A 19014-nucleotide genomic window follows, 5' to 3' on the forward strand; every position below is an offset into this window, starting at 1 on the left:
CTATAGCACATTCAGAGAGAGGTATTATCCTGTTAACACTGGCAGCGGCCGCCCTCAGCTCCTCGAACAGTTTAGCTGACATAATTGTTATGTCTGCCCCACCGTCCAAGAGTGCTTCGTGTGTGAGGACACCTTCGAGTGTTACTGACAGGTACGCCTTTTTGGCGACCCCCCTTCTGATAAAGTTACACAGAAACCTTTTGGGGTTTTTCTGACGCTTCTTCACGCGTTCAGCCTTATCTGTGTAATCTTGGTTTGTCTGAACCGTCAGCACAGCAGAAGCTGTTTCTGAGTGTTCAGCTTGCGATGACTCGTCATCGTTTGTGTGTGTGTTTACCCCCCCCTCTTCTGATGAGGGGTTGTTTGAGGCAACAACAGCAACGTCTTGGTGTGGTCCACCGACATCTGTAATGTTGTCATTCGCGCCCTCAGATGTAATAGTGATTACATTACTGCAAAGTGCTCCTGGTTGGGTTCCCGTGTCAGTGTGTTTCAAAGTTTCTAACAACCTGCGTATTTTCTCTGTCTCTTCCGAGCTCAGAGGTGTAGGGCCTTGTTTCTGGAACTTTTGTGATTTTTTCGCCTCGGTTCGTTTCGTCCGAGGTGGGGGACGGTCAGGTACGTCTTTCGGGTGTTCCTTTACGTACTGCCCCTGATGATATGGTTTCCCATATCTTTGCGTCCTGCGCCCACCCCTTTTTCGATAATCACCGTCATCCTCTGAAAGAGGAGCTTTTTTGTCCCAGCGTGCACCTTCAGGACGCGGTTTGTTAGTTGGAACAGACTGTTTTCTCTCAACTTTCTTAGGAGGAGGTGGCGAAGCACGTCGTCCTTCTAGTTCAAGAGGGAGGGATTTAACCTTTACACTAGGAAACACTTCTATGGGCGTCTTAGCACGAGAACATGCTTCAAACACATTCATAGCACACTGTCTAATCTCACTGATGGATTTTTCTCTGAAATTTGCCATCATTTGTACTGATTGTCTAAAATCAGTGTGGAGATTTTTGCTGAAAACAAACTTAAAACCTTCATCTTCTTCCATTCCGGTGTCATTTCTGTTACCAAAATAAGCTTGGAAGATTCTTTTGTAATAAACTTTTGGATGTTCAGTTTTACCCTGCGTGACCTTGTCTGCGGCTGGGAAACCAGCAGGTCCCGTGCAGGAGTCGTACTCTCTGATCAAAGCTTCACACAGAAGGTTGTAATCCCTTCTCGTTGCATCAGGTAGACGCTCGATGAAGGTGAACACCTCTCTGTCCGAAGTGAGCCGTATCAGACTGATCTTATCCTCAACCGTAGCATTAGGATAAGATCTCAATCTGAATTCGAGATCTTTGAGGTACGCTTTTGTTCCAGATGACCCCATCGGTCCAGGTACAAAGCGTTGTACATATTTTGAGATTTTCTGCAAATCATCCATTGAAGGAGACAGTATCAACGGTCTCTCTTGTGTGGTTGGTGGTGCAAAGTGGTGAAGGTCTGCCCCTACCACCCGAGATGGGGGTGGGGGTGACAGCATGGTGTTAGGAGGAGGAGGTGCATATCGGTGCAGGTCTATCCCCACCACCCGAGATGGGGGTGGGGGTGACTGCATGGTGTCAGGAGGAAGAGGTGCATATCGGTGCAGGTCTGTCCCTACCGCCCGAGATGGGGGTGGGGGTGACTGCATGGTGTCAGGAAGAAGAGGTGCATATCGGTGCAGGTCTATCCCCACCACCCGAGATGGGGGTGGGGGTGACTGCATGGTGTCAGGAGGAAGAGGTGCAACAGCATCTGTCAGGGGTGACTGTGGCTGACCCGGGCCCTGACCCTGTTCGTCTCTGAGTCTCAGACCAGCCCGCCCCATATCAGAAATCTGGTTTGTAGCTGTAGCCAGATTCTCCTCACAAGCTATCAGGCGCTCCTGTGATGTCTGACATTCACTTTGTAAATTCAGACATTGTTGGAGTATCATCGCCTTTTCTGCTTTACAAACGTCCAGCTCCTTTAATGCGATCTGCAACTGTTCTTGTAGCACATCGTTATCTGAACACGCGGCTTGGTACGCACGTTCTCTATCCCTAATTCTATCCTCATATGATTGAGCCTGTACTGACAGCTCTTTCTTTGAGAGGTCCCTCTCAATCTGAAATCCTTCTTTCTCCAATGCAGACGCACTTATCAAATTATCACACCTCTCCTTTTCAGATTCATATCCTCTGGATAGCATGACAATTTGAGCAACTTGATGGTCCAATTTCGCTTTGAGAAGCAGAGAAATTTTTGCTAACCGTTCACGGCTCGATTTCGTGTCCTCTGACACTTTAGCTCCTTTTGCCAAAATTGTCAGTTCTGCATCTGTTGTTGTTTCATCAAGGTCTTTTAATTGCCCTAATTGTTTACCAATAACTGAATTTGTTAAAATATGTAAAGCCGCTTGGACGACATCTCCGGAGTGCAAGGGATCAGTGTTTACCTTTTCTTCCGCCATTATCTGCTATTTAGAAATTAAATAGGAGATGTAATTGTTTAGGTGGTAAAATAAAATCAGAAGAGTTTCTCTCTACTGATATATTTACTCTTATTTAGTGAGTTTAACAATTAAACGTGCAATATATTTCCAGCGAACGAGTAAACTCTCAGCTCTTATGATTATCTGTCCCTGTTTCTACCAAAAGTTCTCATTTTTTCATTTTGCACCTGCTTTAGGATTTATCAGTGAATGAAAAAATTCTTAGTAAACGCCTCGCTGGGCGTAAATACTTTACTGACTTTTAATGGTAAGATAACATAACAGTATAATTCAGCTCGAGGAAGTTTGTTAACTCAAAGTTCGTCTTACAGAAATAAAAACGTTTAAATTCACTCAAAATACCTAAAAAGCGAAGTGAAAACCTGTGATCTCGCGTTTCTCCAGAAGGTGGCAGTACAACCTTATTAATTTTAACTCAGACACTGTTAGTGTTGTCCAGTAGGGGTCGCTATGACTTCCTGTGGCGTCCGGTCGTTAGCTGTTAGCTTAAAATTAGCATCGGCTAGACCCGGTTAAAACCAACATTTCTGAACGGATTTTTTACACAAACGTGGCAAAATTTTAGCAATTAGACTTCGAAGAACCTAAACAGCGTTTCAGAACACAGCTTTAAAGCGCTTTTCAGCTTTAAAAAGCAGATTTTATTCCCTATGAAAACGAGTTTCCATTTCCGGGTCACGTGACTGAAATCACCAATGACAAAGCAGCACAGGGGTGAGAGGAAGTGACGTAGGCACGTCATTCACTTTCCCAGCAAATCAGAGCGCTCCACAGCAGCAAATCCAACCAATCACGAAGCGTTTGTAGCAACCAGCATGTTAGATTTATCTGAACAAGTCCGTCAACTTTTCGTCTTGTAAACTGTCAAACTGCACCATTTCTGTTAAAAATTGTAACGTTTAACTCTGAGCTGCACGGAGTCGGCGCTCCGTGGCATCACGTCTTTTAAACCGCCTAAAACAACTCATTCGATCTTTCTCAGAACTGAGCCGGACCCAGATCAGCGTCTGGAACACGGTTTAAACAGAATAGAGCGTTTCCACAGCTCAAACCCAGCTTAGTTACCATAAAAGGCGTACAATTTCAGCTTTCAAAACATTCCAGCTGCAGTACTTCTGTGAGCCTTTCTCTGAGCATCACAGCACAACACGCTTAAAACATGCAGCGTTTTACTTCAAGCGGCGCAGCTCCAGAGGCATTTCAGCACAGCTGACAAACTGTTATTTTTCATGCCAACATGTAAAATCAATCTTTACACGAATACGCAGTCCATTTATGAGCACGTGACGGGCCACCAAAATGTAGATGAACAGATGCTCAGATATATTCATCAATTAACACGGATTCCTCATTTTTCTGGACTGAATAAAACGTGCATTGAATTTAAGGAAATGCAAACGTGAGACGTCATTTATCTTTGACCCATCAAAATGAATGTGGTCATTTATTTACAGAATCAAAGTTTAACATCAAACATTTACAGTAATTTGGCAAATTATGAAAATAACAACAAAAGCAATCAATCAGGAAAAATCATACGGCCATGATTTTTCCGTTGCTTCACCACAGACATTTATGAAAACTGTACAATTATGATCTTTTTATCCACACGGCGGTGGATGAGCACTTTACACAGACATTTCTAAAATATCTGGAAGAATTTCTACTTGAGAGAAGAGTTTAAAGATGGGAAGGAAGTTAAAGGGAGTAAGGATGGTGTTTGAGGGAGAGTGTTGAACAGAACGGCACTCTCCGGGCTTTCTTCAGCTTCTTCCTTACAGTACACTTAGGTGGTGAAATCGACTCTTTTACCTGGAGATGTCTCAGGCGAGGTTCCGTTTAACGCACCCTTTCAGCGTCTCCGTAGGATGCTGTTACTCGTCCGGAGTAGCGGCGAGATTCTGTCCGACACAAGCTCACCTCAGTGGAAAATGTTATAATCCCATGAAACTCGGAAGAGCTCTGTGGTCATGTCAGGGTCTTCCCGGCTCCCACAGCTACTGCACAGCGCTAGGACATATCAGAACTGTCCGCGCAACCGAACTTCTCCGACCCACAGAACCGAACAGAACCGTGTAGACCAGGAAGTACCGACATTTTAAAGAGCTCTTTTCCCGGTTCATTTGGGAGTCTTCCCATTGGTCAGAACCGACCAGACGGGGTGTGTTTTGTGACGTAAGAGGTTAGAAGACAGCAAGAATTGTTATGGAACAGATCAGAAATGTTCTCACAGACAGAGAGAGTTTTGTTTTGGCGAGTTTTAGAAACAGGTGCCAAAACCCCCCTGTTGACGTCTGAGAGGATATAAACAAGACAGTTGTTCCAACGCATGTCTGCTTCGACTCCTGACCCTGGAACGCACACTTGCTCATTCAAAGACAGAAATCAGAAAATGCATAATTACTCTGTAACAGCTTTAACATGAGTTCTAACTTTGCATGAAAATTAAAAATCATTACACAGTTAATAAAATTGATTAGTTCACTGCAACATCTAAAATGGTTTGAACTAAGACACTTTGATTATCAACATTTGTAAAATAGTAATGATAATAGAACAGAGAGTGTTCTTCCACTTGAATTTTCAAGAAAGAAAGTCTCAGGATGGGTGAACCTGTATTTCTGGATTCAAATCAATGAAATGACAGTTCCTGTCCCACAAGGTTCTTAAGGTCAAGAGTTTTGACCTTAGGCTTAGTCTTGACATCAGGTTAAGTTCACTACAAATCACACCAAAATATGATCATGTTTTCATTATTGGGAACCTTAATTTGCATGTGTGCTGTCAGGAGAAGCCCTTGGTTAATGACTTTTTAGATGTATTGGACTCATTTATTCTAACTCAGCATGTAACCGGTCCCACCCAAGAGCGCGGACATACACTGGACCTTGTTTTAACACGTGATATGACTGTTAATAATCTTGTTTTTGGTGGTAATATTTTTTCAGACCACATGCCGGTCCAGTTTGAGTTCACCCTCCCCCATCTAACTCCTAAGCCGTGCATTCCTGCACGTTGCAGCCAGACCGTTAGCCAGTTCACTGCCGTACGTTTCACAGATGTTTATAACTCTGAAATGATAATTCAGCCCACGGTGTTTCTCACCACCACTGAGGAGCTTACATCCCAGTTCAACTCTGTCTGCTTAAAGACTCTGGATCATGTCGCGCCTATTAAAATAAAAAAAATCAAAACTCAGAGCAGAACCTTGGCTGAGTGACGTCACCAAGGCTGTTAGGCAGCAATGTAGGAGGGTGGAGCGCAAATGGAGAAAAGACAGGCTGCAGATCTCTTTTCAAATACTTAAAGAGAGTTGGCGCCGTTATCAGAAAGCAAAGAAAGCTGCTAAATCCAATTACTTCTCTGATATCATAATAATAATAATAATGTCATCACAATGTCAGCACTGTATGTTTCCATACAATGGCGAAATTAGTCTCTGCATTTAACCCATCCACCACCAGGTGGTGCAGTGGGCAGCTATTGAAAGCGCCCGGGGGACATTTTGGGGATTAGACGTGCTGCCCAGAGACGCCACGTGATGTGCAGTGACTGGGGATCGAACCTGGGACTCTCGGGTCCCAAGCCGGCTGCCCTGCCTCTACTCTTGCAACCCACATGTCCTCTTCTCCGCCCTAAACTCTGTTCTCCACTTCACTGAACCATCACCTATGGAAGCCTCGACTGAGCTGTGCGACAACTTCCTACATTTCTTTTTGGAAAAAATTGCGACCACCCGGGCTCTCATTTCCCCTCCAACTCATGACCCATCCATCCCACCTCAATCTGTAGCTCCTTTTGACCATTTTGAACCCATCACTCTATCTTCCCTAGAGCAGGTCATGTGCAGCTTGAAACCTTCTGGTTCCCCCTTTGATGTGGTCCCCCCTCGACTACTAAAGGAGGTTTTTCCTACTCTAGGTCCGTCCATTCTTGATATAGTAAACAGTATTGTATCCACTGGCATAGTGCCAAAAACCTTTAAACATGCTGCTGTCCAGCCTCTCCTAAAAAAAAAACAAACCTTGACCCCTCAGTCGTGTCCAACTTCTGGCCTGTCTCCAGACTCCCATTTGTTTCTAAAATACTGGAGAAAATAGTCGCGTCCCAATTGAAGTGCTTCCTGGAGGATCACGCCATCTTAGAGCTTTTCCAATCTGGCTTTAAACCTCTCCACAGCACTGAAACTGCCCTATTGAAGGTTTTTAATGACATCTTCATATCCACAGATACCGGTGATTCTGTGCTGCTTGTCCTATAGGACCTCACAGCCGTCTTTGACACCATTGACCATGAGATCCTCATTGCTAGGTTGGAGCAGTGGGTGGGCATCACAAGATCAGATTGGTTCAGATCTTACCTCACTGACAGATCCTTTTGTGTCTCCATCAAGGATTTTAGTTCTGCAGCGGCAGAGCTTAAATGAGGGGTTCCGCAGAGGTCCCCTCCTATTCTCTTTATACCTGCTACCGCTTGGTGCTATTTTCCGGAAACACAACATGCCCTTTCATTTCTACACTGATGACTGTCAAATTTACTTCCCCCTAAGACACAATGGTACATGCTCTATTCAACCTCTGCTCGACTGCCTGGCTGACATCAGGGACTGGATGGCTTTAAATTTCTTAAGTTTCAATGAAAAGAAGTCTGAAGTCATGTTATTCCCTCCCAACGGCACGATCACAAATCACTGCATCGACCTCTCCGCTCTAACCCTGTCAGAAAAACAAAGAGTCACTAATCTGGGCGTGATAATGGACACTTCCCTGAAACTTAACAGTCACGTAAACATGATTGTTAAATCATGTTTCTTCCAACTGAGGCGGCTGTCTAAACTGAAGCCCATATTGTCCAAAAAGAACCTGGAGACAGTAATACATGCATTCATTACATCTAGGCTTGATTACTGCAACTCGCTTCTGTTTGGTATCAGTCAAACCTCCATTGCACGACTACAACTGGTCCAGAATGCAACAGCCCAATTTTTAACCAGTACAGGCAAAAGAGAGCACATTACACTAGTTTTGGCCTCACTGCACTGGCTACCGGTTCACCTTCAAATCCAGTTCAAAATACTACTGTATGACTACAAATCGCTGAACAGTGTCGCCCCCCCATCTCTCTGATCTGCTACAGCTGTATGTCCCAACACGCCCCCTGGGGTCAGCGGACCAGTTGCTCCTCACAGTTCCAGAAACTCGTCTTAAGCGCAGAGGTGACCGGGCCTTCTCTGTAGCAGGACCAAGACTTTGGAACGAATTACCGCTGCTTGTCAGACAGGCCCCCTCCCTCTCGGTTTTCAAGTCCTGTTTAAAAACCCACTACTATTCAGTAGCATTCAACACCAGATGATCTGTGTTTTGAACCTGTATGCTCCACACTGGTTAGTCGTCATTATCTGCATCGTTTTTATGTCTATATTCTGATTTACTTCATTTTGTATATTGCTTTCTATGTTACCTGTTGTTCTGTCTGTACAGCACTTTGGTTGGTCTTGTCGCTGTTTTAAGTGCTCTATAAATAAAATGGTATGGTATGGTATGGTAAAAATGTCTTCATACTGATGCAAATCTGTTACTGATTTTGAAACAGGATTTTAACAACAAATTGTGAATTCTATGAAAAGATGAGAAATTAGAAACATGTCCACATACAAACTGTAACTAAAAACAACTGGTAAATGTAAACTTTTGCCCTGAAGGGTAATTTGATATGCAAAGAATAGGTACAAATATTTTTACAGTCTACACAACATTTATTACAAGGTTGGTTAATATGACTAGAAACTAGCATCACAATATTTATATTAGTTTAACAATTAAATATATATATATATTTAGACATTTTGAAAATCTCCTCTTCCTTAAATCACCACCTTCAGGCAAGAAAACTAGAAATTTCTACTTACCAGTTATTTGACTGCTGTACATGTGCACCTCAAAAAATGTGAATATTGTGAAAAAAGTCAATCATTTCAGCGAGTGAAGCTCTTATATAGATTCATTACACATACAGTAAAATATTTCAAGCCTTTATTTCTCGTAATGTTGATAATTATGGCTTACAAATAACGAAAAACCAAAATTCAGTGTCTCAGAAAATTTGAATATTGTGAAGGGATTCAGTGCTGTTAATTTAAGTATTCATTTTATGTTTTTATATGATTGTCTATTGTTGTTTGTACCTCATCTGTGTTGTTTAAAATATGTCTCTCTTTTAAATTAATCCTTGTGGCTTAATGAGACTAGCCTGTATAAATTGTAAACTCCTGGTGTCACACTCTTATCAGCTGAATTACTCCTGGACATGAGCTACAAATGTCTCGTTCCTCAAATCCAGCCACTCCTGAACCAGAGACGTCAGAAGCATCTTACCTGCTGAGGAGACAAAGAACTGGACTGTTGCTCAGTGGTCCAATGTCCTCTTTTCACATGAAGGTAAATTTTCATGTCATGTGAATCAAGTTCTCAGAGTCTGGAGGAAGAGAGGAGAGGCCCAGAATCCATGTTGCTTGAAGTCCAGTGTGAAGTTTCTAGTCAGTGATGGTTTGGGTCCATGTCCTCTGCTGGTGTTGGTCCACTGGGCTTTCTGAAGTCCACAGTCCACACAGCATCTACCAGGACATCTTAGAGACTTCATGCTTCTTTCTGCTGATGAGCTTTATGGAGATGCTGATTCATTTTCCAGCAGGACTCTGTACTTGTCCACACCGGGAACCAAAAGCTGGCTGTGGAATTGATACATTTTTCGGAGACACTGTTTTGGGTTGTCAGTATCTGTAACCCATGAACACCAAAGTTACAAGAAATAAAAGCCTGAAATATTTCACCCTGTGTAGTAATGAATCTATGAAATATATGAGTTCCACTTTGTGAAATAAGACAAAAAAAAATTCAACTTTTTTCACAATATTCTTATTTTTTGGGATGCACCTGTATTCATTCCTCAATAACACTCAAGTTTCAGATAGATCTGATACAGTATTTTAAGAATAAAATGCACTGTGCTTACAGTATATAGAAATTAAATCAATAATGCATGGTCTTAAAACTACTGAAACTGTATTATTTGGTTTTTGAAAAAGCATAGACATAACAAAAAAGTCTTTTAAGAGTTTGATGACCAGTTGGACAAACAAAAACATGTTTATTTTGCAGTTAGATAAACATTAAAACATTTAAAAATATTCATGGAAGTCTAGGACTTACAACTCTCAATGAAACATGTTTTAAAACAATTAATAAAGAAAGTACACGTAAAAACATCCAAGTCATTACTTGTATGAAAAGAAACACATTTAAAATATCTATACTGATAAAAATCTCATTGTAAAAGATTCCAACATTTATTATCAGGCAGCAAAATGGTAAAACTTTCAGTTTGAAATAATTCAGATAAAAGCTGAAACTACTGGCTATACAACTTAAGAGGTCAGTGATGTACTTATGTTGAGTTTTTGACAACAAAATGAGAATTCTAAAGTAAAATACAACAGGGGAAAAAAAATCACAAACAAGTGCATAAACTAAAAACCACTGGCCAAAATAAAATAAAAAATCATACACCATAAACAAAACTTTTGCCTAACAGCTAGTTACCAACGAACCTTAAAAACTGAACATATAGTTCTGTGTGACCTCTTGTGTGTCTCTAGAAGTGGTTTTAATACTTACAATTTGAGCCCGACTGATAATGAAATTTTGGCTATCGTCGATACCAATATCGGGAATGGCAAGTGACCGCCGATAGCCGATATAATGACAGAAATTTTTTTTGCTTTGTCCACCAAGAATCTAAGAAAACAGCGAGTGGAGCAGGGCTTGTTTATTTAGTGCGGCTGTTAGCAACCATGAAGCTAAGCTAATCAGATCCATGCTATAACTAGACCCACTCTAGGTTTACAAGTGGTGCACTGGTCATAATAACACTATTCTTAACGTGCATTCACATTTTCTGTAATTCACCACCATAAAGTTATCAAGTGTGTTACAAAATATATATTGAACAAAGAAATACCCTTCCCTAATCATTGTTTACACAGTCAAATATGATTAAATTAATTTAAATTAATTAAAGGCTTAATGAGTACTGACCGTAGCAGCAGCGTTTATTTTTCTTTGTAGAGAAAGAAAAATTTCATACAAACAATACATTTCATTGAGGACAACAAAGATAACGTTACTAACACTGGATGTCCTAACAAACTGGAAGCACAATCTAACAGAACTGTTGCTGTAACTATTGACAGTGGGGCTAATGTCATGAAGGTGGTACAACTGAACTCTAACGTTAGCTTGCTAACTTGAGAGGCGCATAGCTAATTACAAGCAGGTTGGAGGATTGAAGAGAATTTATTATTGTTGATTTATTTTGCGGGCAGCACAGTGGCGCAACTGATAGAGCTGCTGTCTCTCAGTGAGAAGACTGCCGGTTCAAATCCCGGTCCGGGGGTCTTTCTGGGTGGAGTTTTCATGTTCTCTCCATGAATGTGTGGATTTTCCAGTTACTCTGGTTTTTTCCCACAGCCCAAAAACATGCATGTTAGGCTGATTGGCAACTTTAAATTGTCCCTAGGTGTGAGCGAGAGAGTGAATGGTTGTTTGTCTTGTTTGTCTCTATGTGTCCCTGTGATGGACTGGAGACTCGTCCAGGGTGTACCCCGCCCCTCGCACAGTGATTGCTGGACATGGGCACCGGAGACCCCCGTAACCCAAAATGGAAGAAGTGGGTAAAAGATAATGGATGGATGGATTTATTTTACAGATCAGTTCAATTAATTTTACCATTCGTCTGTGCTGAATATGAAAGTGAAACTTAAGTGGACGGCAATGACTTGAAAGTAGTCTTTATGCTCCCTCTGCTGGATACATTGTACAATTATGGCTGGTTCCCAGCATTTTGGGGGTGAAAATTATAAGTGCATATATCTGTGCATAATGGGACCATTATCACCAATAGGTCCCCAAACTTCTATATCAGCCAAAATTATCAGCCCTACTGATATATCAGACGGTGTTGCTCTACTTACAATAAAACTGTTTTTTCTCCTGTGTGGACTCTTGTGTGTGTATATAAAGATGCCTTACGGCTAAACCTTTGTCCACAAATATCACAAGGAAATGGTTTGTCTCCAGTGTGGAGTCTCATGTGTGTATGTAAAGACGTCTTACGGCTAAACCTTTGCCCACAAACATCACATGGAAACGGTTTGTCCCCAGTGTGTATTCTCAAGTGTGTATTTAAATTCGTCTTACTTCTAAACCTTTGTCCACAAACTTCACAGGGAAATGGTTTATCTCCTGTGTGGACTCTCAAGTGGGAGTTTAAAGATGACTTATGGCTGAATCTTTGTCCACAAATATCACAAGGAAATGGTTTGTCTCCTGTGTGGACTCTTTTGTGTATGTTTAAAGATGACTTATAATTAAATCTTTGTCCACAAACATCACAAGGAAATAGTTTATCACCTGTGTGGACTCTCATGTGTATGTTTAATGTTGACTTGCAGCTTAATCTTTGTCCACAAACGTCACAAGAAAACAGCTTGTTTCCTGTGTGGATTCTCATGTGGGGGGTTAAAGATGTCTTATGCCTAAATCTTTGTCCACAAACATCACAAGAAAACGGTTTAGCTCCTGTGTGAACTCTCATGTGTATGCTTAATGATGACTTGCAGCTTAATCTTTGTCCACAAACATCACAAGGAAATGGTTTGTCTCCTGAGTGTTTTCTTATGTGTGTTTGTAAATAGGATTTGCGACTAAAGATTTGCCTACAAACATCACAAGAAAATGGTGAGTTTAGTTTTGTCTGAACCATCCTGTGTGACTCTAAAGCGTTCTTCACTCCAACGCGTTTCATATTATCCCAACAGCTTGAAGACCTTAATCCTGGATGACATGTCATGTGTCTCTGAAGAGACGGGTGGTTGACATACTGCTTACCACACTCAGAGCATTTCAAATATTTGTTGACATTGTTTACATCTGACTCTGGAGCCATGATCTCCTTCCACTCTTTGTCACTGTCTTCATTTTCTGACCCAGAGTCTGACAAGTTCTTCAGCTGAGAGTCAGGATTGTTTACATCCTCGTCTTCTTCATACTCCTCACTGAGTTCAGTCTCTGCGGAGCTGGAACTGTCTTTGTGAGTATTTACATCTGTGTTCCTGCTAGTTTGTGTTCCTTCACAGTCCTCTCCATCGGCTGCTGCTTCCATCTGACCAGCTGAGCTGCTGGCTAGTAGGTCACAGTCGTCTACTTGGTACTGATGAAGCTGTGAGAACAGAGGCTTCTCCTCATCATCTTCACTCTTCAAAGATGCTAAAGTAACTGAAAAGCTGGTGTCATCAGTCTCCTCCTTTGCATTGAGTTGTTTTACGTTCAGAGTGGTCCAAGGTTCCTCCTCTTCCTCTTTTATGTCGAGGGGTTCTGGGTCTGTCTGGTCCACACCAGGCCTCCATTCTTCAGGAGCTTCTTCTTTAATCAGCACCATCTGTTGAACACGTGCAGGAACCACTGAAACACATGTACATTAAGGACAATGTTACCTTTACATCCACACATACATCACTTGCGTTGTGTTACAGGGAGTGGTGGCGCAGAGGTTAGAGAAGATGGGCCTGTGATCGGAAAGTCGAAGGTTCAACTCCTCAGACTGACAAGATCAAAATGTGGGTGGAAAAGGTGAAACACCCACACCTGTGACCTGCCTCCACCCTCATTTGCCCCACTCTGGGCCCTTAAGCAAGGCCCTTAACCTCCACCATCTGCTCCCAAACCGGTCTCTCTTGAAAATGAGTTCTCGTGACTCAATGAGACTACCTGTATAAATAAAGGGTAAATTAAAAAAATAATAATTAAAAAAAACTACTGGGATCACTCACTTTTAATGGAGATATTATAAGGCCTCACCAAGGAGCTAGCTTAGTTTTTAGTAAATATTACCCTGCCTAAAGACAATAATTGAGTATTAACAGAAGATATTATATAAATTTATATCATACAGAGCACCACCTGAATTGATAAATGGAACTAATAATTAAGCCCCAATATCAGTTTCAAGTGTCTGTTGGTCTGTAGTTCTCGAACAGGAACAGATCTGACACCTATGGAGCAGACAGTGAAGGTATGAGTCCGAGCACTGACCTATGTACACCAGCATTTACCACAATAATAATGCACTATGATACCACACCACAACTCCTTCAGAAAGTAAAAATGGGAAAAAAGTCAAGTTAAATAAAGATTAAGATCAACAAAACAACCTTAATAAACAGTAACTACTAGACAATCATAGCACGTGGAAAGCACACACCTCCTCCAAGGCCCTGGGGCAGGGGTCAGCGAGCTTTACGATCAACTGAGCCGTTTCATCCTCTCTGTTCACTAAATTAAGTTTGTCTGGAGCCATAAAATCTGCTACTCAAGTATTCACATATTTGCAAAAGAAATGACAATAAAAATGCTGCTAAAATTAGCCCTTTTTGTAGTTTTTGGCATAACAACCAATACAAATCAGGTTTATGTTGGTTTTGGTCCAGTGACGTGCAGTCAGAGGAGGCAGGTGAAGCATTGTCTCACCTGTCATCATGACAACTAAAATATTAACAATGATAAGAGAAAATACATTTAACCACTTGACTGTTCTATAAAAGTGTTTTATAAAATGGTTTTCTGAATTATTTCAACACTTCAATGATCAAAATCGCAGACTTTACGCATTGCCTGTTCAAACAATGCAGGGTCAAGTCAAGTCAAGTCATCTTTATTTGTAGAGCACAATTTAAAACAGATAAACTGTTATCAAAGTGCTTAGGGTGAAGCAGTGTAGTGCTCTGGTTCACCTCTGGGGGCGCTGTGTTCATACAATATATGAAGTAGGCAGTTGGAGCATGCCCATTGCTGTCTCTCTTTATATCTCCAATATAAATTAAAAAGTTAAATAACTTGTTGCCAGCTGAAAGATAATCGCCCATGCAGTAATTATCCAATAGGAGACTCAGACCTATTTGCTTAGTTAAATCCAGGTGGTGACTTTTTTTGGCCAGGCAGTGTATAAACATTTAGATCTAAGTATGAAACATTTTAATGATGCTGTGAATCAAAATGTAAAGACATGTTACATGTGGTTCCCTTTTAGATTGCTTCTTGTTGATTGCCACCAACTTTGGCTAAATAAACCTCAACAAATATGTCCACAAAAGTGATATGTAGGTGATATGGTATGTGATATCACTTAACATATCACTTACATATGCATCTAACATATTACTTAACATTTGCGCTAAACATATCACTTAACATATCACCTTACACACTTTACATAGACACATAAACATGTTTTTGGCACTAATGAAACCTCATAGCAGACCACTTTAAGTTTGTTGGAGGACACTTTTCTGGCCATTAGGGGTGACTTTATAAAAAAAAAAAAAATCTACGGGTAACGATTTTTAATATTTATTGATATTTTTACATTTTAAGACAGAATAAAATATGAAATTATTGTGAAAAAGGAAATAATAACTTAGATTTTGCAAAGTTTCTAAAAACTAAAACAATAAACTATGCAGGACTATGTGATGCTTTGTAATTGTTGAAAAATTAAGGATCCTACTTTGTAGAAATAAAGCATAAAGTGAAAGTGAGTATGTTTTACTCATTGTTATGTTTCTAGTATTCACATATTTGCAAAATAAATGACAGGGAAACTGTTAAAACGAGTCCTTGTCGTTGTTGTTATAACAACCAATAAAATTCAGTTTTATATTAGTTTTGGTCAAAGCTTGAAAGAGCCGCTGCAGAGGGGCCAAAGAGACTCGTGGCTCCAGAGCCGCAGATTGCAGACCCCTGGACTAGAAAATAGGGGTGCACCAACAAATCGGCACCGATTTCCTTAATTTTGGGTAATCGGCGATCAGCCGATACTTACACGAGAAAACAATTTTGCTGATTTTTTTGTAGTTTTAACAACAATTGTCTAAACTTCATTTATATTTCAGAGTGCTACCTCATGGCCAGTTAAAACAAGTTTGTATTGTTTCTAGGATATTGTTCAAGGATATGTTTTTCAATAAAATAAGACTGGAAAACTGAATGTGCATTGTGACCTTATAACACCTGATAGTGTCGCTTATAAAACAAAAACGGAATCAGGCTTTTTAGTGATCAGCGATCGGCCAGAAAATTGCAATCGGGTCACCCCTACTAGAAAACACACCTCAATGTTAATATCCATCCATCCATCCATCCATTTTCTTTACCCGTTTATTCCATTTTGGGTCACGGGGGTCGCTGGTGCCCATGTCCAGCAATCACTGTGCGAGGGGCGGGGTACACCCTGGACGGGTCAATGTTAATATTTTAATAGAAATTACTGCAACAAATTACCCACGTCTTATCATTTGGAAACATATCTACAGTATACAGGAGCTCTACTAACTTTTTCCTATGCTCAAATATTCAGTCCTGAGTGTAAAAACAGCCTTCACGTCTGTTAACTTTCTGGATTATTAACGTTTTTCCACATTAAAACCAGTAAAAATTACCTTAAACCACTATGGGAACACTTACCGCTGGCTTAGTTCAAGTGGATAAAAGAACATTTGAGATTTATTTACAGATTTCTCACCCGTATGAAGCAGGTTAAAGATGCGCAGTCAACATTGTGTGTTGTGTGAACAAAAACGGTGCAGGCGAAGTTGCCGTTTGTAAATCGATCCCCCGAATAACAAAAACGCAGACGAAGGTTCCGCCTAAAAAACAAAACAAACAAAAAAAAAATGTACATTCATCATACATAAACCTCAAATATTGTAAAAGCATTTTTCTATCAATTATTACATTTAAACATAGTAAATTAATTAATTAAAAAAAGAAAAAAGAAACCGTCCAGATGACCTGACTGAACATTGTTGGATTTGTACAATATTGAGCTTGAACTTTGGTGTTTAAAAATAACTGTTTTGTACAGAATTTTGTAGGTAACATTTTTATACTGAAGTTTCCTAAAGCCTATAGTTACAGTTGCATCATGTGCTTATAAAAGTATATTGTAAACTTCTGTAAATGTTTATATATTTACAGTTAGAAACTGGAGTACCTGGAGGAAGCCCACACATGCACGGAGAGAACATACAAACTCCACCTATAAAGAGCTCCCAGCAGGTATTTGATCCCGTGATCTTCTTGCTGAGGGGCAGCATCTCTACCAACTGCACCACCATGTCACCCAGTATTCTTATCAATATTTACTATAGGCTTGTATAGACATACATTTTATGTGCTTGAACATGCAGACTTTAGTTAACATCTGCTGACGTCATCGTCAGCAACGGATACAAACATTATTACATCACATCCCTATTTTCACATTTTTTTAAGCTTACACCAGCAAACGTTGCAAAACCTTCAAGTAAATAGTAAATGAACTCACACAGTGACTACAGACCCATGGCCTTGACATCACATGCCATGAAGTTGCTGGAGAGGCTGGTCCTTAAGCATGATAAGTGGTGGAGCCATACCTGTACCTCTTACACAAGGATCAGAGGTCATAAAGGTGCAGAGCTTCAAGTACTTGAGTTCAACTGTCCAAGAAAATGAGAAATCAGAATCAAAATAAACTTTATTGGCATAGGCCCTTTTCCCAATGACGTCAGACAACTTCCTTTTTGACTCGATGCTGTGGATCATTACTTCCGGGTCTATTCTCCCTCGGGAGAACTGTCTGGAAACTTAATGGAATTTCATTCCTTCAACCTTTATTTACAGAGGTTATATTACAAGATATAGTGCAAGGTAAGGTTAATAAAAACAGTATTTATATGTTTGTTAGCTGTGGTAACGTTATCCATTATTGCAGCAACTTTAGCCACAGTAGCTAAAATATACAACACGGGCTGTCAGTGCTCTAACTTTTAAAAGTTTACTAGCTATATTAACGTTAATAAAAACAGTATTTATGTGTTAGTTAGCTGCAGTAATGTTATCCATCATTATCAATTTACCATTCTGTAACTGTGTAAGGAAACAGCCTCCAATTGGAAAGTAAGCTAGCTAGCAGCTAACAGGTAGCTAAAATATACACTGCTGCTGCCTGTCAGTGCTGTAACATTAAAATGTTTACTTTATCTATTAATGTAAAATCTCTGACATCTTCCAACACTGTTGTTTAGAATAGCATTTTAAATATTGAATTAAAAACTATATGTCATACCATTTCCATGTTCTGATGTGATTAATAATTTATCTTTTTATTTTCTTCTTGTGTCCATCTTTCTCAGCAGCAGCCCATCTAACCAGTATGGCACAGTCATCGAGACATTGTTATTGCAGTGTGCCATGTTGTTCCAATAACAAACAAAAAACACCGTATTTGAGTTTTCACAATTTTCCTGTGGACAAAGAAATACGTTCCCGTTGGGTGAGAGCGATCAGGAGAGATGAAGGGCCAACTTTTAAAATTCTTCGTGGGAGCACCCATGCAGTCTGCACTTTGCCCCAGAAGATCTAAATTCATCAGCCAGTGGAAGAACCTGGATCAGACAAGGAGCGGTGCCATCTAGCTTTCACTGGAATGATTGGGGTAAGTGGAGGGAGGACAGTGCTGAACATTTTTAAAAATAAACAAAAATGTGTCATGACCATGAAGTGTCTGACTTCCCACCTCTAGGGAGACGCTCACAAACTCGTGAGTCAGTTTACCTGTGAGCAAGAAAGTGTCTCGGTGCTACCATTTACTGGCCAGGATGACTCCCAGGAGATGCCTGACCCCGGGAACTGTACAGAGGAGGCATTACCTGCAGGTGCAGTGGTAAAAGATCACGGCTCTGCCTGCCATCCTTCTCTGGGTTAGTATTGCAGAAAATGTCTTGTAGAAAAATATATGGCAGTGAATAACACTGTAACCATCTTGTGGTTGTATTCAGAACATTTTGGACTTGCTAATGGTTGAGAGACTGTCAGTAAATACATGAAATGATTTGAATGAGGAGGAGCAGCTTTATACTTTATGGAAAATATTGCATATTTTTTGTTTTCCCCTTTGAAAAAAATTACATATATCTTCACCTCAGAACTATCAATGCAGTAACGAGTAAGTATGGTATGGTATGGTATATAGTTTATTCATTTTAAAAAAGTACAAAACAATTCCATAACAATATAAAAAAAAATACAAAAGATTTAAAATGAAAGGCAGCAGAAAGAAGAAAAAATCTTATTATATCTGCCCCTTTTTTCAAACAATTATTTCAGACATAATAATCTTCAAGTAACAGTAGAAAATGAATAACTTTCTAATTTATCTAATTCTAATACAAAACACACACTAATTACTTCATATATACTTTTTTAACAATTCAGTTTTGATCTTTTTTTAAATGTACACATTGACTTGGCATTTTTCACATCACTCTCTAGACCATTCCACAATCCAACTCCTTGGATTGAGGTAGACCTTCCCTTCAGACTAGTTCTGAATTTTGGTTTGACAAA

General features: G+C 40.2%; 1 protein-coding gene across 1 annotated transcript in view; it reads right to left on the reverse strand.

Annotated features, from left to right (window-relative positions):
• The window catches only part of LOC119422481, a 33545-nt gene extending 20531 nt beyond the window's left edge, over positions 1-13014 (reverse strand). Inside the window, exon 1 of the mRNA XM_037689854.1 lies at positions 12507-13014. Within this exon, the coding sequence (XP_037545782.1) occupies positions 12507-13009 (503 nt within the window). The 5' untranslated portion in view covers positions 13010-13014. The remainder of the gene's footprint in view (positions 1-12506) is intronic.
• Positions 13015-19014: the final 6000 nt, after the last annotated feature.

This window comes from Nematolebias whitei, chromosome 16 (assembly GCF_014905685.2).
Source record: "Nematolebias whitei isolate Nwh7 chromosome 16, NemWhi1, whole genome shotgun sequence".
Classification (NCBI taxonomy): Eukaryota; Metazoa; Chordata; class Actinopteri; order Cyprinodontiformes; family Rivulidae; genus Nematolebias; species Nematolebias whitei.